The following is a 24238-nucleotide window of genomic DNA, read 5'->3' as shown; positions in this document are numbered from 1 at the left end:
GGGATCATGGTAGGACAGGGGATACTGAACCTGCAGAGAGCATCTGAGGGCTCTGAGGAGACAAAACAGATTTATTAGTCAATCAAATTACAACCAAAATATATTTATAATTCACCCAGAGAGCATTAAAAATTTCTAAACTAAAAATTGCTTAAAATAGATTATAGATAATGATGTCATCTGACCCTAGCTGGGCATTCTGGGGCTTTAAATGGATTGGAAAGCGTTCTTCACATTACTTGGCTTTTTATAGCCTCAGCTGGATTCATATGAAATCATTATGATCTTATTAAGTATTAAGAGAGGCTGGGAGGAATTTGGCATGCTGAAATTTTGGGATGACCTTTAGATGTCAAAAAGCTGACCTGAAATCAGAGTGAAACTCCCAAGTTTGCATATTCATTTTCTAGAGGTGTGTGTGTGTGTGTGTGTGTGTGTGTGTGTGTGTGTGTGTGTGTGTATGCATTGGTGTGTGCAAGAATGTGCATGTACACCCCACCCAAGATTGTTTTAATTATCTGTGCTGAGGATTATGTATAGTGGCTTCAATCATGGCTACTGAAATATTTTTGTCACCTTTCTTGTGTATCAGCAATAAAAGTCCCTTTGGTGTTGCTGTGGTACCCAGCGTCTAGTCCTGGCTGCACTAGGGTTGGAGTTAGTCTGTGAGCTTCTTAGTGAAGTCCAGATCCCTATCTCCTTCAGTGAATGCAGATCTAAGCCAGTGAAGTCAACTTTAGTTAGCCACTGCTCTTCCATCGTGGTTCTGCAGGACAGTGACATCATGCGGCATGGAACAGCCATTGCTCAACTCACTGCACATTCAGGCCCAACACAAGGACAGCATGAGAAGTTTGCTCATAAATCAAAGGAAGAGTGAATTCCCCAGCTTCCTATTCATGTACATTTGAAAATGTCCTGCGAAGTACTCTGACTTTCTAGCTGGATGGGGGCGGGGTTGGAGAGCAGAGGAAGCAAGCGGGAAGGGTTGTGTTGTAATCAAAGTGCATCCTACTCAGGGTCTTGAGCTGCTTTTCTTCTTATGCTGTGCATTAAATAGATGTGGGTGAGAGTCCTTCCAGTGTATGTGTGAAAGGATTGCCTTGGGCTGGGGAGATCGCTCAGTTGGTAAAATATTTTCTGTGTAAGCGTGAGGACCTGAATTCAGTCCCCAGAACCCGCATAAAAAAGCTAGGCGCTGCCTGCATAGACGGGAAGAAGGGAACGCAGGGCTTGCTGGCCAGGCAGCTAGGCGTAATCGTCCAGTGAGAGACTCAGCAGACAAGGAGGAACAATACCTAACTTGGTTTTCACAAGTGTACATGTAGGCATACCTGCATGTATTCTCTCTCTCTCTTTCTCTCTCTCTCTCTCTCTCTCTCTCTCTCTCTCTCACACACACACACACACACACACACACAGGCACGGACACACACTTTACTGGCTTTTATCAGCTCAGATTATCTTTGCTACAGATAAATGCTTCTTTCTCTCTCTCTTTTTTAATTAGTTATTTATTTCATTTACATTTCCAATGCTATCCCAAAAGTCCCCCACACCCTCCCCCACCCACTCTTCCACCCACCCACTCCCACTTCTTGGCCCTGGCGTTCCCCTGTACTGAGGCATATAAAGTTTGCACAACCAATGGGCCTCTCTTTCCACTGATGGCTGACTAGGCCATCTTCTGATACATATGCAGCTAGAGACACGAGCTCTGGGAGGTACTGGTTAGTTCATATTGTTGTTCCACCTATAGGGTTGCAGATCCCCCCAGCTCCTTGGGTACTTTCTCTAGCTCAGTGAGCATACTTCAGAACCACCTTCTACTCCCAAACTGGGGTGTGGCTCAATGGTAGCATGTGCTAAGCAGGCTCTGTTTATTTTAAGAAACATTTTTTAATGCCCACTCTCCTGGGCCCCATCCCATGGCTATGATCCAGTGGGCCCTAGAAGAAGGTGGAAAGCTTGTGTTGCTAACAGACTCTAAGGTGATGCTTCATGAGCAGTTACCTGGGTCTCTGGGCCTCTTTTCTTGATTCCAACCTGGACTGATTGCATTTTTCTTTTCTTAAATCCCAACTGTGCTATCACCAAAGTGGTTGCCAGTATGTAGAATATGCTCTTCTAGCTGGGCTGCCTTGTCTGGCCTCCGTGGGAGAGGAGGCACCTAGCCTTGCAGAGACTTGAGGTGCTAGGGTGGGGGGGATGCCTGGGAGGCCCTTACCTGACTGGAGGAGAAGAGGAGGGGAAAGGCCAGGGATTGTGGGAGAGCATGACTAGGAGAGGGGCATTGAGCTGGATGTAAACTAAATAAGTAAAAAATGAAAAAATTAAATTAAAAAGGAATAACAAATTTAGTGAATGAAAGCTCTCTCTCTCCTTCTCCCTCTCTTACACACACACACACACACACACACACACACACACACACACACACACCAATCATTTGATTTTACCAAGGAAGACTCAAGAGCCATATACTGGGGTGAAAATCTGCTAGCTCAGAGAGGCAGAAAAAGCGCCCAGCTGGTCTTTCTGCACTCCTGACATCCCAGAAAGAAAAAGCAGCTCACGGACCCTCTTTTCTCTTTACCTTGTCTTTACGGACTGCACCTTCTCTGCCTCTTGACCTAGGGTTGACTTTAGCTCTTGGATTAAAAATTTGTGCTAGGGCTGAGCCACAACTCAACTCCTTGTTTACAATAAACAGAAGCTCTTGGGTTAAAGGTTTATGCTAGGGCTGAGCCACACCACAGCAAGGTTTTCCGTTCATAATCTTGGGGTTCACAGTGTGATGTCCCTCTGAGGAATAAGATTAAGGTAAGTGGGCTCTTCCTGTTTTGTTAATATGTTTTTCGATTGACACAAATGGTTGCCTGTCATTATTGTGTGCAGTAGGTATTTCAGCGTGTCTATAACAGGTATAAGGTCAGTTTAGATTATTCGTGTGCTCATCCCCTCATGCATCTGTGGTGCAGGGTTCCAAATAGTCTGCACTGACTCCTCTGACCCCTCTGAGATGTGCAGCTGAACAGTTACCCTGCCGTACTACAGACAGAAGTTAGTCCTCTCAGGCATCTGCTCTCTTAACAGTCCTTAATCTTTGGCCCTCCCCCAGCTTCTAGTCACGTTTTTGTGTGAAATCATCAATTTTTAGCATACTTCTATTAATGAGAATATGCTGGGTTTGTTTTGTTGTGTTTTTTTTAATGGTCCAGACCAACATACTCCTTGGTCTCCCAAGGACCTGCGTGTGTCTCCTGCACACTTAGATTTCCTGCTTTAGATAGATCTCTGTATGTTTGCTCATAGCCCAACCTGTCTTCAGCATCTAGCTTAATCTTCACCTCCAGGATGCAGAGTCTCACCATGCACCCTTCTTTCTTGAACATCTGATTTGTCATTAACACAGTAGTGCCTCTTGTTTGTCTTTTTGTTTACATTTACAGTGCCTCTTGTTTGTCCTTTTGTTTACATTTACATTTATTTGGTGTGTGTGTGTGTGTGTGTGTGTGTGTGTGTGTGTGTGTGTGTGATATTTACTCTTTAATTTCCCTCACTGATAATTATTTCCCTATAAAAAGCTCCTTTGGAAGACCCCATTTCCGTCTGGATATCACCACATATCTCTTATGCTATTCAGTCTGATTTCTGTCTATCCTCCTTCCTTCTGGAGAAAGATGAGAACCACTTACTGAGGCTTTCCAAGGCATTAGTCTGTGCTTCCTCTTTCTAGCATTTTTCTTTATATTTGTAAATTTGGTTCCCAGTGTCACTTCCTGTCTTTTGTTCTTACCTCCATTTCTACATACCAGATTTGCAGTACCAACTATAGTAGTGAAATGAGCTGATTCAAGCCAGATTAGAGTGTATGTAAACAGTGGTTTGTAGGAAACCACTGGAATGGGTTTACTGGTCCCAAGGAACAAGGCTAGTGAAGTCACAAAGGGGAGAGAGACAGAGGAGAGTGGGAAGAGAAATAGCAAAAAAAGAGGGGAAAAAAGAGGGGAGAGATGAAACCATATGTATTATCTAGAGAAGAGCCTCTGGGGGAAGGGCAGCTCAGCCCCTGGGCTGGAAAGTTCAGGGTTGGGGGCAGGATATGCCAGGTAGAGACTGAGGGATGCTGGGAGAACCTGGAGGCCAGGTCTGCTTTGGTATTTAAAATATGCACCTCAGTTGTTTGTGTAGGGTCTCAGTACCCACAAGTAGGCTCTTACTAAGCTGATCAAGTTTCTTTTAAATCAAAATTTCTATGGGGTCATTAAAGCAACACAAAGCCTTAAGAAGGTGGTGCTGCCTGGTTTTCAACTAGGATATTGACAGATTTTGAAGGTCCCTTTCAGAACTAATGCTTATCCCAGTTCCTGAAGAATGAAACCCAGCTGCGTGTAGGTCAGGTAGTGTTTGCGACGCTATACAAAACCACCCTATCTCTGCAGCGCTATACAGAAACGCTGTATCCTCAGCTACACAGAAACACGGCATCCTCAGACTCTGAAAGGCAGGTTGACAGAGGAGCACCCACAGCAGCTGTGGTTCTGACCTGGGCAGTGTGTAAATGCAGCTACAGCCTCTGGCAGGTAGGAAGCAATGCGGCAGAATGCGATTTCTGGGGCTTTTGCTGATGTGTATGACTGGTGGGTTATTATTCACTGACGTCAGTCCATCCAAAGCGATTACTTACCTGGACACTTGGTGAGGTGACAGACAGGTGACTTCATTGCCAGTGAAGAGTTGCTAGCCCAGGCTCCTCGGAGTTCGTGACATCATAGGTCAAGGTATTTCAAATGTCCCAAAGTCATTCTCCCCCATCCCCCAATAAAGTCATTTTCCCTCAACTGGTTTTCTTCTATTGTAATTGATGGAGCTGGGTCCTTGACAAGTAATCCTTTTAGGCTCCCTGCACAGAAGAAAAAGTTTTTTTAAAGAAATACCAGGTATTGCTCTCTGCTTTCTCACTAGTTTGCCAATAAGAAGGCATGGCCTCATGGTCTGCTCTACTCCAGATGGCTGTGTCCCATGATGCCTCTTTTCAGCCTGGGTGTGTTGGCACCTATGGTTCCTCTCTGTCGAAGTCGGGGTTTCTGTTCCTGCATACCCTACAAACCTCCCATATATTACAGAGCCCCCATACCCTCCAGAGTCCCTCCCATGCCTCACAGAGGCCCCCATACCCTACAGAGCCCCATAGCCAAACATCAGGACCAAGAAGCAAATGGGGAGGAAAGGGTTTACTCAGCTTACACTTCCACATAGCTGTTCATCACCAAAGGAAGTCAGGACAGGAATTCACACAGGGCAGGAACTTGGAGGCAGGAGCCGATGCAGAGGCCATGGAGGGATGCTGCTTATTGGACTACTTCCCCTGGCTTGCTGCACTTGCTTTCTTATAGAACCCAGGACTACCAGCCCAGGGATAGTACCACCCACAAGGGGCTTGGCCTTCTCCCCTTGATCACTAATTGAGAAAATTACAGCTGGATCTCACGGAGGCATTTCCTCAAGGGAGGCTCCTTTCTCCGTAATAACTCCAGCTTGTGTCAAGTTGACACACAAAACCAGCCAGGATACTCTCACCTGGGGCATTTGCAGGTCCCCAGAGCAAAAATGTTTCCTGCGTGCCTAGACACTTGGTTTTGGCTGTTGGGAATAGTAATACATTCTCAAAATAATAGTACATGCTTTTAACTGTTGAGCTTTCTCTCCAGCACACCACTGAAACGTAGTTTGATTCTTTGAGAGTTTCGTACCACGTATTTTGATCATACACACCCCTCCCCACTACCTCTTGCCAGATCCACTCTGCATTTACTACCCACCCAACAATTATGTCCTCCTTAAAACAACAAACAAGCAAAAAGCCATGCAGTCCACTTTGTGGTGCTCATTTATTCTTAGGTGTGCTGCCATGCACCGGACTGTGGTTGGTCTACCAGGGGCAGCATCCTTAAAGCAAAGCAAGTCTCCTTTTCCCAACTGCTAAAGGTGCTGGCACTTCAGCTGAGGGTGGGATTTCATACTCACCTTTCCCTCCATGCTGGGGCATTGTCTTGGCTACATCTTGTGTCTTGCATCGCCATCGAGGGGAGCTCACCTGTACATTTGCCCTGTTGCGTCCAGGAAGCACCATATCTGTTTAGCCATCCTCTGTCTCTTGTTCTTAGAGTCTTCCCACTCTCTCCTCATGATGGTTCCTGAGCCTTGTGAGGGGGGAGTTGATTTGGGGTTTTATTAGGGCTGAGCCTTCCACCGGCTCCTGTTCTCTGTACCTTGACAGGGTTCAATCTGCCCTTTTTTATTCTTAACGGGATAATAAGCTTTCTTTAAATGAGGCAGACTGAGGTTCCTCAGGGGCGACTACTTGGCATTTCAAATCTCTTGAACAGTCTTATTGAAGATATGAAAATACTCTTTAGATGTGACGTATGGTTTCATACACCACAATTCATTGTAGTAGGTGCACTGGAAGTTCAGAGAAAAGAATCATATTTTAATAGGCTTCTGAAGAATTGGCACGTACTGAGAAATGACAGAAATCTTTGTCTTTTCTCTCTGTCCTTTGCTGGCCTCTTCTGAGTGCCTGACTTGACTGTCCACTCTTTCCTTATTCGTACTTTAGTTTGCTTGATTTCTTGATTGCCCCGTTTTATGCGGTACTGAAGATTCACCCCATTTACCTGGCACGTTCCAAGAAACTCTCTACTGCTGACTAACAGCCTCAGCCCCACCTACATATACCCAGCCCTTCTTAGACCTGGATAGGCAAGTGTTCCTAGTTGGTACTGTAGTATTTTATCATAAAGTTGTGGTTATTGTTTCAATAGAAAATAGATTTCTTTTTCACATTTCCATTAATGGTCACAGTTAAGCATTCATTGATTTTTTTGTTTGTTTGTTTTGGTTTGGTTTCTTTTTGCAAGAAGGGCAAGGATGTTATGTAAGTTTAAAAAGATACTAGGCAAGGGTAGTAGTAGTAGCTCTCAAAAGCAATAAGTTGCCCATTTTAAGTGTCCAGCAGCTTTTTTGTCTAGGGAGGAGATAATTTTTTTTTCTTTTAAATGTTGGTCCTGGTTATGAAAATCTGGTGCTGGCATGGTGAAGCCTGATCAGGTCACCCCACTGGGTGGATTCAGAGAGACAAGTGTGGAGGAGCAGGCAGGAGCATCTTTCTCTGCTCTGACCCTCCCTGCAGCCTTTATGTCTCTGCTTGCTCAGCTCTTTTCTGTACCTCCAGGAGCTCTGGGATCAGAAGACATTGAGCCTTTTTGCTTTAGTGCAGGCTGGTGGCTCAGGGCTGTGGAGGCTTCCTTAGCTACCCTCCTGCTACCCTTAGGAAGCCAGGGAGGATTACAGTAAGTGGCCTCTGGGTTCTGAGTGGTTTTGTAAATCATTTCATCTGAATGCTTATATCAGCGCAGTGAGGTAAAGAGAGAGTAGGACACAAAACAAGAAGGCTGGCGCGTGACTGGTCAGGGATGTGAGCACAGCCAATTTCTGTCTCCTGTGACTTAGGCTGTCTGTCTACCCCATTTGCTTTACTCCAGAGTCTGACCTGTCTAGTTGCTTGTGGGACTCTCAGGCAGTTTGTGGGTGTCAGCCCTTTACCACCAAGATTATTAAGACCCAGCTGTCAATGCCTGTGGTTGGCAGAGAGACCATTGCCGTGGTAAGCCATGCGGCTGTGGAGTATGACTACCTGTGGGGCGACAGCCTTGATCCATCTGGTAGGTGCACTTACTGTCTAGCACCTCGACTGAGAAGAGACTGCCCTGAGTGAGCCACCATCCCGAGGAGGGCCAAGGGACTGGAAACTTGGATGAGTGAGAAAGAAGCATTGTAGCTCTTTTTTTTCTTTTTTTCTTTTTTAATGAGGAATGTGCAACTTGTCTCCCATTAGTTTTAGTGAAGCTCTTAAAGCTAATCACAGGGCCTATATGTGTGGCTATCAACAAACCATAAATGTCTACACAGAGACCTTGGGGGCCATAACATGTCCTGTATAGTTCCTTGCTCTGGTGGTTTTGATAACTCTATCCTGTGTGTGTGTGTGTGTGTGTGTGTGTGTGTGTGTGTGTGTGTGTGATGTCTAACTCACGCCTTTGTGCTGTGCTGTAAGTGCACATTCTAAATCTTGGGAAGTTTGAGTTTTAAATTGTTGTGTTGAAAAATGGGGTAGCGTTTTTTTGCTGCTTGAGACTCCCAAGAATGAGTACAGTAAAGTCTAGCCTGACTTTGGTTTTCCTTTTGCTTTCATTGTTTCTCATTGCTAAAGATTTCTCTTGCTTTGATGCCATTGTTGTGATTTATTGTTACTTCCTGCCTCTGAGTTGGTGCACTGTGACTTCAGAGTAAACAGTGTAGAGGCCTCATTAGCCATCTCTATCAGCGGGGATACAGCTTAGGAAAAGCACTGATTGCAGTCAGCCAGGCCTTGCTTTGCATCTCTTTCTTCTTCCAAAGGTCTTAGAAAAGATTATGTAAGTTATTCAAGCAAACTGAGCTTAGCAAGATTATCCATAAAAGGCAAAGGCAAACACCTGCCCCTCCTCACTGGCAAGCTTTCAAGGCACCACAGTTAATAAGCCCAGTTGCTGCTCTCCTGGGCTTTGCAGGCAGCCACCTGCCTCATTTTGCTAACCCTGAGAACCCAACAGGATCTTCTTAAACTTGGCCCCAACTGCCTGTTCTGTTGGTTACATAATCTGCCCACCAAGCAGCAACGGAGATGACCTCTGTAGCCATGGAGCAGCCCTGGATCTTGCCCTTAGGTGGAGTTGTTCAGCAGTCCCAGAGGACCGAGCCTAGCCTCCTCCTTAAGCCTTTGATGTTTGGGAATCTCCGAGAAAAGTCACATGGTGTTACATGGCCAAGACCTGGGAACCCGAGACTCATCTACCAGTTATTTGGTGCCTAATGGGTAATGGCAGTTGTCACAGTCAGCTTGATGATGAGGCATTTTTCTGTGTCTATCCTGAGCTTGGTTGTATGTTCAGGCCTCCCGTTAGGTAGCTGCTATTTTCTACAGGGAATTGAGCTGGTGGAAGCAGTCTCGTCAGGGACCCTATTGGACTGCAGCCCTCAGATCTCTAACGGCCTATAATTTTCTGAAAGGAAGTTTCAATTCCTTTCTGTTGTGCTAGCAAGCTTGTTTGCCCTCCATACCTGACTCCACAGAAGTCATTAGGAAGGAAGGAAATGGAGTCATTCTCTAAGATTGGACCAAAGCTGTAACCCTAAGATGATTCTCTTATGGTGAGACCAAGAGAGCTTGCTCTGGGAGTGAACCTGATGGGTCCATGTGAGGAGATAGTTGTGGCCTTTCTCTTAAAGGGGGAGGTTCACGAGGGATGTCCAGCATCCTCCAGGTATGACTGTATTCCTTAAGACTGCAGGCATGGATGCTTTCTGTGCTCTTTCCCCTTCTTTGCCTACACGTTCGTGCTGCAGGGTGAGCAAGTTACTGTGTTTGCAGTTGACTTTAATTTGATTGTCCAGCACCCTCCTTCAGAAGGGCCTGTGGGAAAGAGCCTCAGAGAGCATTAGCTGCCCCATAGATTGCCCTAGGTGTTCATAGGTCAGATTCAGAGTGCCTACCCAGGCACTCTAGGCTTACTGGCTCTGTAAATAAAGTTTTATTGCAACACAGTCACACTTAGTCCTTTGTGATTTGTCTGTGGCGGCTCTTTCTTCACAAGGATGCCAGAGTTGAGTCAGGTAAGAAGACGCTGGCTTTCAAGTCCCATTTTGGAAGAAGGCAAGTGGGAATCCCTGTGGTAAACCAATGTTTTCTTGAAGTCCTGTTTCAGTACAGAGAGTTACCACCACAGTGGCCATGTCTGTTGGATGCTGGGTGTTTTCTCGGCATAACCTTTATACATCGTTTCTTGCCATTGAGCGAAGCAGAAGTTTTCATTCTGGGTTTTGGATATTGTAGTATGCAACTGTAATCCAGTATCTGTATGTGTCTTTCATAAGATTAAACTTTTATTCTGAAATAGTTTAATATCTACAGAAAAGTTATAAAAATAGAACCAAATCCTCACTCCACTGACTTTCCCTTTTTACACAGACCGCTAACACCCTAAAGACGGAATTAGCATTTATCCTATACGTGCCTTGGCTTTCGGTGAGAACAGTGACAACATACAGTTGTTTCAGGAGGGTAGTCTGGACAGGAAATGTAGCAGCAAGTAGCAAGGGGTCAGCTGCTTCCCCTTACAGTGCTCCTCTCTATACCTTCCACCTAGTACATCATTTAAACTACACTGGTCCAGCCTACTGACTGTCCTCTCTTCTTTTTCTGAGAAAGCCTGACTCAGGCACAGATCAATGTAATGTGCCCATGATGCATAGCCTCTGGGAATATACACCCTTGCTCTTCCATCTTGTTCCTGTCATCCATTGCAAATAGAAAGGGGAGTGTGTTTAGGGGGGTGAAACCACACACAAGCCCACGGTCAGCATGGCAGCATGAGCCTTGGCATTCAGGTCTGTCTGTGGAGCGAGTGCTGTCATGCATTTGGCATATGTGTGATTACTATCCCTTGTAGCTGTCCTTACCGTTAGCCCAGGGTCTGCCTCCTGAGTCCTCAGAGCTCAGGTCGCTGGCCCTTCCTTGTGGTCTTATTCCAGCCTCTCAGAACATGCTCTCCTCTGTCTCACCCAGACATGACCTTGAGCAAATCCCTGCCACCTCTCTGGGCTTGTCTTGCAGCATGTGTCATGAAATGTTAGGGTGATGGAGATTGAGCCAGCGAATGAGCTAACATAGACAAGCTGGGCTGAGCACACACACCTCACAGGGCCTGGGTGTGAATGATGAGGAAGACGTGGAAGAAGGCCCCTCATTCCCTTCCTCCAGGAAGCCTTCCTGATATTCAAGAGGTGTTCAATGCTTCCCTCTCTGTCCCTGTGATAGACCTGGGCAGATTGCTCCATGGCACCAGTCATGGCCACCCTAACCCCAGCCCTGCCTGACCGTTTCTGGAGAACAGGCAGTGTTACATTCTCAGTGGTGTCTCCAGGGCAGCCCCTGATGGGTTCTTCTTTGGCCATAAGTAATGAGTGGACGGGGTCTGTTTTGGACTCTTCCTAACAGATGCAAAAAATACTCCTACCTACGCCATGGATTCTGGCAACCTCATCTCTTGTCCTTGCTGGGAGCTCATTTGGAGTGAAATAGTTTACTTACTGTAGAGCCCCACCCCCACCCCCGAACACTAAGGAATGACTGGCATTTATTTTACAGACATTTCTCATAATCTACACATCTACATTATTTCTATTAACATTTTCAAACACTTGGATGGGACAGCTGTTCAGGACTTGGACTGTCTATTTCCCATACTACGAGAGATTATTGCACTCATGTGTAAGCTTCTACTTAGAGGCCTTGCAAGTGAGGTGGTGAGAACCACGCACTCCCGAGTAGACTTTGAGTTTGATTCTAATGACGTGTAGTAAGCATCTGAGACTACAGGGCGTAGTCGCTTCTAATAATTTTTGTGACACCGTTTCTCTGCTGTGAGTTTTAAGTTGTTTTTGTCCCCCATCCTGGAACTGGCCTTCCGTTGCCAGCAGTGCTCAAAGCTGACCCATCTGCTCTGCTGAAGAAATTCTGTGGCGTTTTCTGGGGACCATTTCAACTGTAAAGGCTGCAGCCCCTTCTCGCCATTTGGGAATGCTTGTGCTCCTCTGATATGAGAACCTGTTAGCATGCTGGAGGTACAGCCTCCAGTGATGAGGTCAGTTGGGCCTACAGTGCCAGTTTGTTTCACGTTACAGAATTCAACTCTGGAAGTAGACATACTGATATGATAGCTAGCACCATTTTGTGTGTTATTTGCCACTGGGAAAATCTCTAGGATCTTTGCCTGATGTGCACACCTGTTTCTCTAAAGCAAGAATATTTATTCTCCCTATACAAGACTCTGACTCTCTCTCTCTCTGTGTGTGTCTGTGTGTGTGTGTGTGATCTCTTCCTGCCTTTCCCTGACTCCACCACCATGTCCAACCTACTCATAGCAACGTTGGTTGCCCCAGGGATGGTGACATAGACATTCACAATGTGTGTTCTCAGGAATACACTCCTGAGTTTGAGATCTCCATGTGTCTTTTAGTGAAACCCTTGTTTCTCCTCGTCTCTTTCCGTGAGAAGGGAACCGTTCCCTTCATCGGAGGGTGATGGTATTTACTCTCTCTTCCTCCATAGGAAAAGCTGCAGGAAGTGTGTCAACTGCAAAGTCCTTCTCTATAATTTTCCCCGTTTTGGTAAATGTGGTGAAACCACAATGTTGCTTTCAAGAAACTTGTGGGACTTAGGTACCTGATGTAATAGACCAATCCCTAGGGTGAGTGGTCTGGCCTTGCCCAGCATAGGAGGCAAGAATTAGCTATAGGAGTGGGAAGAGGGCAGCAGAGTTTCCAGATTTAAAGTTGACAGGACTTTTCATTTGATAGAGATAGAACATTCATCTGATGCTCAATTACTCTCACGTCACCAATCCTTTTCATTATTTAACCCAGAGACTCTTAGCCAGGTTCTCATGTGAACCATGAACTACACAAAGGTGACTGGGATGGCCATTCCTAGAGTTCCCAGTGAGGGTGGCCAATCCTAGAGTTCCTGGTGAGGGTGGCCATTTCTAGAGTTTCCCCATGATAATATGGCTAAGAATCATGGAGGGTCTAAAGTTTTGTTGTGTTTGCATGCGGTTGAATTAGCCTGCCAGGTAGGTGCGTGGATCCTGGCAGAAGATACAGGAGTCCCAGCCCAGAGCCCCTGACAGTTAGAACATTAGTACTTCTTGTTCCATGTCTGCAGGGGTAGAGCAGGGACCAGGCAATAGCTGTGAAGTATTGGAGAGGACTCCGGGTCCTCAAGAAACAGGAGTCTTATTTGATGGATGAAACCGGCTCTTTGCTCCAGAGAGTTGCAGTCTCTGCTGTCTCCAAGCCCATTTTCCCTACAAATATTCCCAAAAACCTAGTCCAGAACCAAGGTGTCCAGATGATTGGCTGTGCAGAGGCATAAAGAGGCCCAGGGAGAAGGATTTCCCACCAGATACATGGGCAGAACTGCACTAGATGAGAGCAGAGATGGTTCCATTAGGTACATGGGAGACTCGGGACCCAGGTGGGACACTGCTGTGCCTGCCATCCCAGAGAACCTGGTAGCTCTCCCTCAGAGTGTGTTAACTGCACAAAACAAAGTTTTATTATGACAGTTCCCACAATATATAAGATGTACTCCAGCTTTGTTTCCTGTCAGTACTTTCTCTCACCCTGTCTCCCTTCTTCTGTTTCTCCAACAGCCCCACGGTTTACTTTTCCCTCCCCCTTCAAGATGGTTTAAAGAAAGGGGTGGGAATAACAGGAATTCTCCTGGGAGATTTTCTTTTCTCCACTATTTTGGAGGGAAAGTAGGTAGGGCATTTGAAAGAATTAAGTATTAAAATTGTAAGGCATATTACAATAAGTAATTAACTAAAATCTGGGTGGTTACATAATGATTACAATATCTGTGGTTTTAGGAGGGTGGTTCTTTAAAAAGCTAGCCGATGAAGGTGAATTGTACCATGGGCCGTGCCTGGAGTCCTGTTTGTGAACTTGTGGAGTGGAGTGGTTTTATTTGCCTGTTTAATGCCTTACTTCACTCTTTCTGAGCGGATAGCTTTGCAGCTTCTCTTCTGCCATGCAGATCTCCTCTCATCAACGTTTCCTATTCTCCAAGAGCCTCAAGCTCTTTCCTGGACACTGTTTCCAGACTTGCGTTTTGCAGTTATTTATGAGCCTAACAACCCACAAAAATCTGAGCCTGTGGAAGTTTAAATGAGAGCGGCCTGCATATGTGTGAACAGTTTAGGAGGAAGAGCTGTTTGGGAAGGGCTAGGAGGTATGGCCTTGTTGCAGGAGGTGTGTCCCTGAAGGGTGGATTTGAGGTTTCAAAAGCCCACACCAGGTCCAGTCTCCTTCTCTGTGTGGGGCTCCAGTTTGCAGATCATGAGCGCTTAGCTTCTGCTCCAGCTTTATACCTGCCTGTTGCCATGCTTCCTGCCATCGTGATCATGACTCACCCTGTGAAACTTTCAGTAAGCCCTCGATTAAATGCTTCCTTTTGTAATTCGCCTCAGTCATGGTGTCTCTTCACAGCAATAGAACAGCAGCTGATGCAGTGTGCGTGTGTGCTGTGGGCCTGGAATAAGCCAAGAACACACATACAGAAATTTAAGTAAGAGTGCACTGGCTCAAATTGAAAGGCTCTCTTGGTAAACGAACTAGTGTGCGATAGCATCGCTCAGTGATATTGAGCAAATACAGGAAGACAGAAAACAGCAGCCTTGAGAAACTGACCCTGAAGAGAAATCACTCAGTGAGTTCCAGATTTGGGACAAGCTGCAACAAACAGTCCTAAGGGACAGGCTTGTACCTTCCGTATCTGTTCTTCCAGTAGTTCTGTCACTTTCTAAAATGGAAGGGCTACTTTCTCTTTCACAAACACAGAGACAAAAGGAAAATACAAAGCTACAGATGTGGGGTTATGTAGATAATAGCTATGTGAGTTATGGCCTTCATCTTTACAGGGCCCGTTCTCACAGCCATGCTGTTTGTCTTCACTGAAGCCGTCCTCCCCGTCCAGTGATGGATGGCCAGCCATCCTTTAATCCATTTGCTCCCTATGTCTAGGCAGATGTGAGGGGTGTGGCACAGTGTCTCATCTTCAGCCACCACTACCACGATCTCCAGGCACCTTGAATAATTGCCATGAGATTAAATAGCAACTGTTGGGCTGTCTGTGGCCTTAAATCCTCTGCGAGAGCCTTACTGTCCACCCTTCTCCCTTCCTGATTAGTAAGACACCATTAGAGATTCATTTTCTTGTAAAGAATTTAGTGTATTTTGTAGTTAGGTGGTCCAGGTCACTAAGATTTATGTTTTTTGGCTCAGAGTGAAGCAGGTGTTTGGACTTTCCAAGTGTCCAGATAGAAGTTTTGTAAATAAGTTCTTTTAAGAATACTATTTTTAGTGAAACAGTTATTAAGTACCTATCAGGGCAATTGTGGAGCGTGTCTTGCATGTGGTGTCTGAAGTCCACTTGGGTTATAGCTTTTCCTGGGCTGCACAGATGCTGGGGCTGGGCTTTGTATCCCTGGGATTCTACCTGGCAGGAAAGGAGAGTTATGAGGAGCAGAGCATAGCCCAACCAGGAAGGAGGTGGCTACCAGACAGCTGCGCTCTGGCGTGACTCACGCCTGGGACAAAGAGCTGGGTGACCATGTTAGCAGTGTGGCATAGAGCAGAGAGGGCCCTTCTCCTGGTGAAGGGGGAAGAGTTGACAAAGGGGCAGCCTGGAAGCTAGGTTGAAGGGAAATGAGCACCGTGCTCAGAATGTGGAGGAAAGCTGCTCACCGAAGCAGGTTTGAGCTGAGGGCAGTGATGATGATGAAGAGGACTGTCAAGGTGAACATGTGTGTGGTGGAAACAGCCGAGTTAAAGGGGCTCTGTGTCTGTCTGTCTGTCTGTCTGTCTGTCTCTCTCTCTCTCTCTCTGTCTCTCTCTCTCTCTCTCTCTCTCTGTGTGTGTGTGTGTGTGTGTGTGTGTGTGTGTGTGTGTGTGTGTGTGTGAAAGAGGTGGTTAGTGACCCAGTACTTCCTGAGCAAGTGCAAGGTTTCAACCCAGCATCATGAGGAAAACAAGAAGATAGAGGTAAATGTACTTTCTGTATGCTGGTTAGCAGTTGATGTGAGAGGGACTAGCCTACTGCGTGCTGTGCTACCACTGGGCAAGTGGTCCTGGGCTGTATAAAAAAGCAAGGGGAGTTAGCTGTGGCAAGCAAGTCGTGAGCAGCTTGAGTTCCTGCCCTGATGGACCTTGGTAACAAACCCTTCCCGCCCCAAGCTGCTTTCTATCAGTGGTGTTCATCATAGCAGTTAAAGGCAAACTCTGGGATGAGCCCTTCCAAAGCTCCGAGCGTTCACTCACCTCTTAATATTTTTTGAGATTTTGTTTATTTTTGTTTCTTATATGTATGGGTGTTTGGCCTGCTCGTGTATCTGTGTACTGCATGTGTGCCTAGGGAAGCTAGAGAGGAGCATCGGCTCCTTGGGACATGAGTGACAGACAACTGTGAGCCACTTTGCAGGTACTGGGAATTGTATTAAGGTCCCCTGGAGGAACAGCTAAGCCTCTTAACCACGGAACCATTTTTTTACACTTTAAATTCTAAGGAATGACCCAATCTTCTAAGGAAAATTATTTGTAGTTCATTGACATGTCCTTTAGACTCCAGTCTTTTGTTCTTTCTGCAGGAATCTTGATTGTCTGTAGCAAAGTTTTCTGAATTCCCACACGTAAATACCTTTCGGCCTTGAAGTACTATGTGCTGGTCTCTGTCGGCCGCAGGTCACGTGCTCAGTGTTTAAGCTTGTGTGACTTTCTCTCTGAGGAGGAGAAATGGGTAAAGGCGGCTGCCCCTCACACTAAGGAGACTGTGAACTCAATATGGATCCCATAGAAACAAGTTCTGAGTTTTCTCTTGGGTTGCTCATAGGTGATGCTGTTCTCACTCAAAGCTGTGCAGCAGCAGTGTGATGTCATGGTGTGTACTCTGTGCTCCTAAATATGGTAGATTCGGTCAGTCTCAGTTTATGGTATTTGCAGCTTTGATCCATCCATTTGTTCATCCAATCTAACCCTGTTCTCAGCCAAGGCTCACCTGCTTCTGAGAAACCATGGCACTATTTGGGGAGATTAGCTTTTTTTTTAAAGATTTATTTATTATTATTATTATTATTATTATTATTATTATTAAGCACACTGTTGCTGTCTTCAGACTCAACAGAAGAGGATGTCAGATCTCTTTATGGGTGGTCGTGAGCCACCATGTGGGTGCTGGGATTTGAACTCAGAACCTCCGGAAGAGTAATCAGTGCTCGTACCCGCTGAGCCATCTCACCAGCCCGGGATTAGCTTTTCTAGCTAGTGAACTGATTGCTTCTGGTAGGTTTCTATTGCTATGATAAAACACCACAACAATAAGGCAACCTTGGGAAGCAAGGGTTTTACCTCATCTTTCAGATGTAGCCCAGCATGGAAGGGAAGTCAGGGCAGGAACTCAAAGCAGGAAGATGGTGAGGAAAAGTTGACAAAAACCAGCCAAAGCCTGGTAATGGTAGTAGTTTAGACAGGGTCAACTGCTCCACAAACATGGAGAAGTTCAGTAAAGTGTCTCTAGTTTGAGATGAAGCTGTTTTTGAAGTGGCTCAGGGTGTAGTCCTGGGAAGGTACAGAGAACTCTACACCAGTGGATTGAAGAAGCATGGGAGTTGGTGTTCTGACCACCTGGCCTTGGACCATTGTGTAATTGTTGTTATGAGTGTTCATGGTATTAATCCTGTCTTTTAAATGTATCCTTAGGCCAAGCCAGACCCGGCCATCCATGGTGCAGTGGCTAAATATGCAGTCTCCAACCACACCAAGCTCCAACCCAGCTGGAACACCTCCTTCACCCAGAATGTCACCGTTCCCCCTCTCTCCTGCTGCCTCCATTGTAGACAAGCTGCCTGAGTGGTGCGTGCTTAGGGAGGTGATGTGGAACGAGGTGGTGGCACACGCAAGGGCTGTGACATCCCTCTTAGGAAATGCTTGCCCTGGATCCCTTGGTAGTGACAGCCAAGTTTATATCAGGGCTGTGCCTCATCTCAGAAGCAAGTACTCCTGGGTATTGTTGGCCTTGGTTTTATAGATGCCCTACACTCCTCCTTCGGTATATTTGAAAGCATCTAGGTACATTTTAATACCTAATAATGTAGATGCTGTGTAAACCTTTGCTGTACTGTATTGTTCAGGAAAGTCATGAGAAGGATGTCTGAGTACACTGCACCATCCAGATGACTTGTTTTTAATACTTTGAATCGGTGGCTGGTTGAGTCTGTAGATGTGGACAGTGGAGGTCCTTGAGAACAATTTGTAGTGGAAGAGCCTGGTGGGAATCTACTCTCCCTTTCTGATCCTTATCCATTTATGAAATTAGCTACTTTGGAAGAACTTTTTATATGCAAAGGTAAAGCTCATTTTCCACTGAAAAGGGAGGCGGAGTAGATGCTGGCCATGGTCACGTCCATAGACATCTTATGACCAGTTTGTTGAAGACAGAGAAGCAAGTCAGTCACCCTGGGCCTTGGCTGACATTTTCCTTACCATCAGGGACTTCCTTGTCTTCAGGAAGATGTGATCTTTCTTTCTTCCTTGGCTCAGATCTAGCCGAGTATGGCTTCTGTCTTAGTGAGGGTTTCTATTCCTGCACACATATCATAACCAAGAAGCAAGCTGGGGGAGGAAAGGGTTTATTCAGCCTACACTTCCACACTGCTGTTCATCACCAAAGGAAGTCAGGACAGGAACTCACACAGGGCAGGAACTTAGACAAAGGAGTGGACACAGAAGCCATGGAGGAATGCTGCTTACTGCCTTGCTTCCCTTAGCTTGCTCAGCTTGTTTTCTTATAGAACCCAAGACTACTAGTCCACCATGGGCTAGGCCCTCCCTCCTTGATCACTAATTGAGAAAATGCCTTATAGCTAGATCTCATGGAGGCGTTTCCTCAAGGGAGGCTCCTTTCTCTGTGATAACTCCAGCTTGTGTCAAGTTGACACAGGAAACCAGCCAGTACAGCTTCTATCATTCCCTATTGTTGCGCCTCTCTCGGGAGGGCTCGGAACATGTTCTTACTATTTAGGAGAAGCTGGGCCTTGTGTGCCTTTCAGGGGCGCAGAAAGGTCTAAAGACAGAGAAGGCATGGCTGGTCCTTCCAGAGTGCCGTGGAACTGCAGGTGTCATATGTGGGCTCCCTGGGAAACTCCCTCCCCTCCCTTTGCAAATGCACAACAGCTCAAGTGCTCACAAGTAAACATGCCTTGTGTATCCCACAATGCTGAGCAGTGGGAAAGGACAGCCCACCTGGCAGTGAGGGAAATCTGGTGAAGGGGCAGCCTCCCCAGGAAGGCTCCCTAAGGAAAAGTTTGCTTCAGAAACCCATCATTTCCTTGAAAGCCAAGTTCTGGGAGGGCCTGATGTTCATGTCCGCCATTTTCTCTTCAGAAGGTGTTGCCCCACTGTCCGCATGTAAATGAGACTGGGAAATGGGGAGGAGTCTGTGAAGCTTCTGTCATTTAGCGCTTACTTCGAGCCTTCTGTGTTCTCTCTGCAGCGTTATCAATCGAAAGGCTCGGGCAGTGTACCCGTGTGAAGCAGAACACAGCTCGGAATTGTCATTTGAAATAGGAGCCATTTTTGAGGATGGTAAGTACTGTCACGAGCTCTGTGTTGGGGGACATCATGTCTTGCCTGCACATAGAGTGCCAGCCACTGGCTGTGGCCCAGTTTTGACACCAGCTTGTATAGATGGCTTACTCGTCTGTAGAGCTGAACTCCAGGAGCTATGTGTTGGTGGAAACAGTGTTTCTTCTTTCTTCTTGGCTGTCCCCATCCCTTCATGTAGGGCTTCATTCGGGTCATTTCTGATGGTGGCACCGAGCCGGTAGCACTTGAAGACAGTGCTTCTGATGTGCATCCTTCTGATATATGTCCTTGGTTCTCCTTGACTTCCATCATCCCTCACCAAGCTCTTAAATGCTTCATGTTATCAGCAAAGTGTAGAATTCAGAATGCTCTGACTTCCCTCTCTGGCACCATCCCTGTGCTTTGCAGTTTTCTGCCAACTGGAACAGTGTGCGAATCTTTATAGAGTTTGCATTTTAAATAAGGGTGTGGATTATAGTTGAATGTTTAATATTCATACACAGACATTTAGGAGCTATGCCTGTTTTAATATTTCACAAATTTCTCCTCTGGTTCAGTGAATATATTTTCCTCTCTTGCTCTTGATGTCTTCCCTCCCTAGTCACACTCATTATGAAATTCATGGGTTGCTGTGGAAACGGTGATGTTGAGTGTGGGTGGAGCTCCCCAAAAGAGTTCCTAGGAAGCAGGGAAACCTTGGATGCTGGAATGGAATGGCTGATTAGCCAGAACTTTTGGCTTCTGTGGAACATATCGCCACAGTGCATGTGGTAGTCAGGCGCACAGGATTTGCTGAGGGTTGTTATATAGCAAGCAAATTGTTTCATTTCAGATAGACTCTGTATGCGGTGTGTGCTCCTAGAGCCAGATAAGATCACACAAAACAGCAGCAGCAACCCTCACACAAGATTGGGCTTTGCGGAGAAATTTTGGTGTTGGAGTGGAAGCAAGATTTTCCAACATATCACCATGACATATGCACATACAGTTGTATCAGAAGGCTGTGGTCACACAGCCACCTTGTCGTGTGTTGGAACAGCACATGTTGGGAGGGACATTATAGCACTGAAATTGTAATGAATTCTTATATTGTGTGACTTACATGTGTGATTCCTTGCATTGTACTGTCTGAGACAGCTACCTCCATCGATGATTCGTAAGGAAGCCCTAGACTGTAGATGCAGCTGGCTAAGCCCATCCCACAGTGGTTACACAGTAAGACCGTAAGTGGGTGTTCAGGTTGCTTTAAATGTTATCAAGACCAAAGTGTTACCATGTTTGGTAAATTTTCTCAGCTGGTGACTCGAGTCTTTCACTGGTGTCCTTGTCAGTGAGAAGTGGCCCCAGTTCCAGGCTACATATAACTCTAGCAAAGGAGATGTCTCCTCTGTATTTCTTTTATGAGAAAACTTTTCTAGAACTTACTTCTGAGTTTAACTGCCTTTACATGCCTTTGGTCAAAACTGGGTCAAATGTTCACTCTCCAGTTGTCACTGGGAGGACTTAGGTCAATGAGAACCATACTGGGTATACATGGGCACATAGCCATGCATGACGCCTGTGTCTCCCTAAACCAACTCTGGATAAAAGGCAAAAGAAAGGCCAGAAGATAGCCAATAGCCAACCCAGGAGGCCCAAGTTCTCCACTGCCAAAGTCCTTTGATGACTTTTAGGAATCATCCTTTAAAGAGTCATAAAGTATGTGTATACTCATACATAGGTAGACAGACAGACACACACACACACACACACAGAGACTCGTGCACAGGTTTATAGTGCCTTGCCCTTTGACTTTCTCTGGAAGCTGTAAGTGCTCTGTGCATCAGGTTTTTCATCCTAGTCTGCAAAGGATGTATTAGCGAGATATAGAGGACTTCTGAAGCCTGAGCTTTGATTACTGTTGCCACTTGAGAGACATGCTCCTCACGGTATGCTGCAGATATGGTTGCATATAGCCAGGTTATATATCCCTTGAGCATGATGCACTGTAGTGTGGGTGGCCAGCTGTCTAGCATGTTGGCTGGAACACCCAGGGCTTCTCAATAGTTCCTCAGTCCCTTCCCCAAGACTGTGTATTCCAAAACCTCCTGCTTGGTGTGCTGATTCTCTCTCTCGCCAGGGTGTGGATGCCTCATCTGTGAGCCCTGCGTCTTACAGGTGCCTCCCCAAGTCTCTCATTGTGACGCCCATGAGTTCAGTGGGAAGTTTTCAGACTGCTACTCCCTAGGGACAGGCCTTAAAGAGCACAGTAAATTGGAGTGTCAATGCAGGGTGCATTCTTTCCTTACTCTACACACTTTTATCTTCAGTGCAGAGTTTATCTCCCATCTTGTGAAAAGCAGATATTAGTCAGAATGTTACTAGAGCCCTTCCTCAAATGGGGTCTTCCCTTCTGACAGCCAACATGAAATGAAATAGTTGGCAGGTCGTAGGGCCTGTGGAGCCAGGCAATGCTCCAGGGAGCCACTATTTACAGCTCAGTCTGCAGGCGTGTCTCCAAGGAACACTTTTGCTGTAGACCACCGACACTTAACATCCCTGAGACCCAAGGCTGTTTTCTTGCGCTCATGCAATAGCTTGGAATCTTCTAGCAAGAACAGGCATCCTACAGTGTAATTCATTCTTATAATGTAGGCAAGGACAAACCAGTTTATGGCAGTCAGTGGCCTGAAATGACCCCAGGCCTTCACTGTTCCTAGTTAGGGTTTTAGAATAATCACAAACAGGAATCTCAGACAAGCGAATGGAAGGGAAAGGGACCTTTAGTACGTTAGTGTGCCAGGGGTACACTTTCCCCTTTCCCCTTTCCCCTTCCCTTCCCCCTTCCTTCTTTTTAAAAAAGAATTATTATTTATTTTATGTATGTGAGTACACTGTAGCTGTCTTTATGAACACCAGAAGAAGGTATCAGATCCCATTACAGATGGTTGTGAGGCACCATGTGGTTGCTGGGAATTGAACTCAGGACCTCTGGTAGAGTAGTCAGTGCTCTTAACCACTGAGCCATCTCCAGCCTGCTCTTTCTCTTCGTACTATCAGACCATGGACTTGGGCTACGAATTCCAGTTCTTGGCTAAGGATGTGGTTCTATAGGTCTGGGGGCTGCTGCCATGCACTACCACAAGGTCTGTTCTCTGAAAGCTGGAGGAAATCTGCCCCCTTTCTCTGAGGCTTAGGAATCCCAGAAATACATTCTGTTGGTGGATCTGCTAGTCAGGTATGAAGTGTGGGCTCTTCTGTGTCTGTGTCTGCTCACAGGACATAGGACTCATGCACACAGGGTTTTCAGGAGGCCAAAGTCCCCATGTGGTCCGATGTATTGGTTGGTTTCCATGTGTAGTGCCAATATTGCTACTGTTTGTTGCAACATCTATGGACCAGATTAATTCTTAAAATCCTCTAGGGATTGAACACTAAAGGGTTCGAGTAGAATAATTCTTGAGATGCTTTTTGGCATCCTCTGGGAAGTTGATGGTATGGGGATATCACCACCCATCAGGGCCTTCCAGATGTATTCTGATCGTAGGAATCTCAGAAGGCTGTCTAGTGTCTAGTGTCTAGTCATGTGCACTACATGAGCACATGCAGTGTGTGTGATGCTGGCTATCTCAGAAATAAGCAAGTTGACATATAGACTTGTGGGACCAAGGTGTTTTCATTAAGAGTTGGGAAGGAGACGGAATGAAATCCTCAAGACACATTTTGCATGGGGCCTGTGTTGCACTTTCAGAGCTGAAACCGAGCTCTCTGTGTTCTCTTGTGCCAAGGCCATTTGTCATGGATGGAGAGTTTACACTCTGTAGAAAGCAGAGGCCCAACACTTGATTCTGCTGTGCTTGCAGCTTTGCAGAAATGTTACTGGTTCCATGGTCACTGCTGTGGCTAGATGGTAAAGAGTTGGACAGCAAAAGCATGGGATATAGCACTTCACACCATTCCAGCGCTGGAGAGGGGAGCACTTCACACCATTCCAGTGCTGGAGAGGGGAGCACTTCACACCATTCCAGTGCTAGAGAGGGGAGCACTTCACACCATTCCAGCACTGGAGAAGGGAGCAAGGGGGAACTAATCGTTGGTGAGACTGTAGAGAACGGGGGCCCTAGGAAAAGGGATGGGATAGCTCTAGAGGATAATACTGTGGCTACTCAGAAAGTAAGTAATGAAGTCATGTGAGACCCAGCAGTCTGGTCTGAGCGTACACTCAGAGGAGGGGAGGCAGGGGTTCTAGTCTCTGTATTCCCACATTGATTATAGCAGCAGCAGCAGCAGCAGCAGTACTCAAAAATAGCCCAAAGATGGAAGCAACCACATGCCCATCAGCAGTAAGTGGACTGACAAAATGTGGTGTGAACTTAGATAGGCGTGTAAGCAAGCCATCTCCAGAACAACTGAGCAGTGGTTGTGACTGGACCTGAGGATCTCCTAAGTGAAATAGGCCAGCACCGACAGGACAAATGGACGATCCCATTATAGGAAACAGGCAGATCCTTAGATAGGAAGCTCAAGGTCACCAAGAAACTTCCATATAGAAGATTGCCCATAGTGAGTGACAGGAGATAGAGCCACTGTGTCTCCTGCCTCCAAAATGGAAGTACAGCTGCCTTCGGCCAGCTCTTTCTGTCTGCCCGAGCAGCTGCAGTGTGGGCCCTGACAACGCTGGCCCTGCCCTGAGATGGGAAAGGCATAAGAAAATGAACAGATATCTCTGAAGGCATCAGAGATGAGCCTCAGTGAGCTGTAAGGCTTCAGCCTGAGTTTATGCTCTCCCAAGACACCGTATCCTGCAGGGGTCACATCCTGGGGCATGGCTTTGCAATTGGTCCAGTCCTTTCTCCATACATTGGTTACCATGGCCACTACAATGTATGGATAGAACCTTTAAGAATAGGGCTCTTAGTAACAAGGTCAGGGTCAAGGTCACTGTGGGGATGAA

The 24238-nt window shown here is 46.3% G+C and overlaps 1 protein-coding gene across 12 annotated transcripts in view; it reads left to right on the top strand.

The window, feature by feature from the left end:
- Arhgap10 (Rho GTPase activating protein 10) overlaps positions 1 to 24238 on the top strand; it is a 267634-nt gene that overhangs the window by 241369 nt on the left and 2027 nt on the right. For 10 of the 12 annotated variants that reach the window (NR_156496.1, XM_017313016.2, XM_017313015.2 and 7 more), the window contains 2 exons: positions 17422 to 17574; positions 19214 to 19305. Coding sequence is in view for 11 of the 12 variants with exons in the window: in XM_017313016.2 (XP_017168505.1) it covers positions 17422 to 17574; positions 19214 to 19305 (245 nt within the window). In the remaining variant the exon portion in view is untranslated. The remainder of the gene's footprint in view (positions 1 to 17421; positions 17575 to 19213; positions 19306 to 24238) is intronic. The other 2 variants (NM_001363418.1, NM_001363421.1) reach the window with 1 other exon arrangement.

This window comes from Mus musculus, chromosome 8 (genome assembly GCF_000001635.26).
Source record: "Mus musculus strain C57BL/6J chromosome 8, GRCm38.p6 C57BL/6J".
NCBI classification, from domain to species: domain Eukaryota; kingdom Metazoa; phylum Chordata; class Mammalia; order Rodentia; family Muridae; genus Mus; species Mus musculus.
Note: the sequence above shows the minus strand (reverse complement) of the source record. Positions and strands in the feature narration are given on the sequence as shown.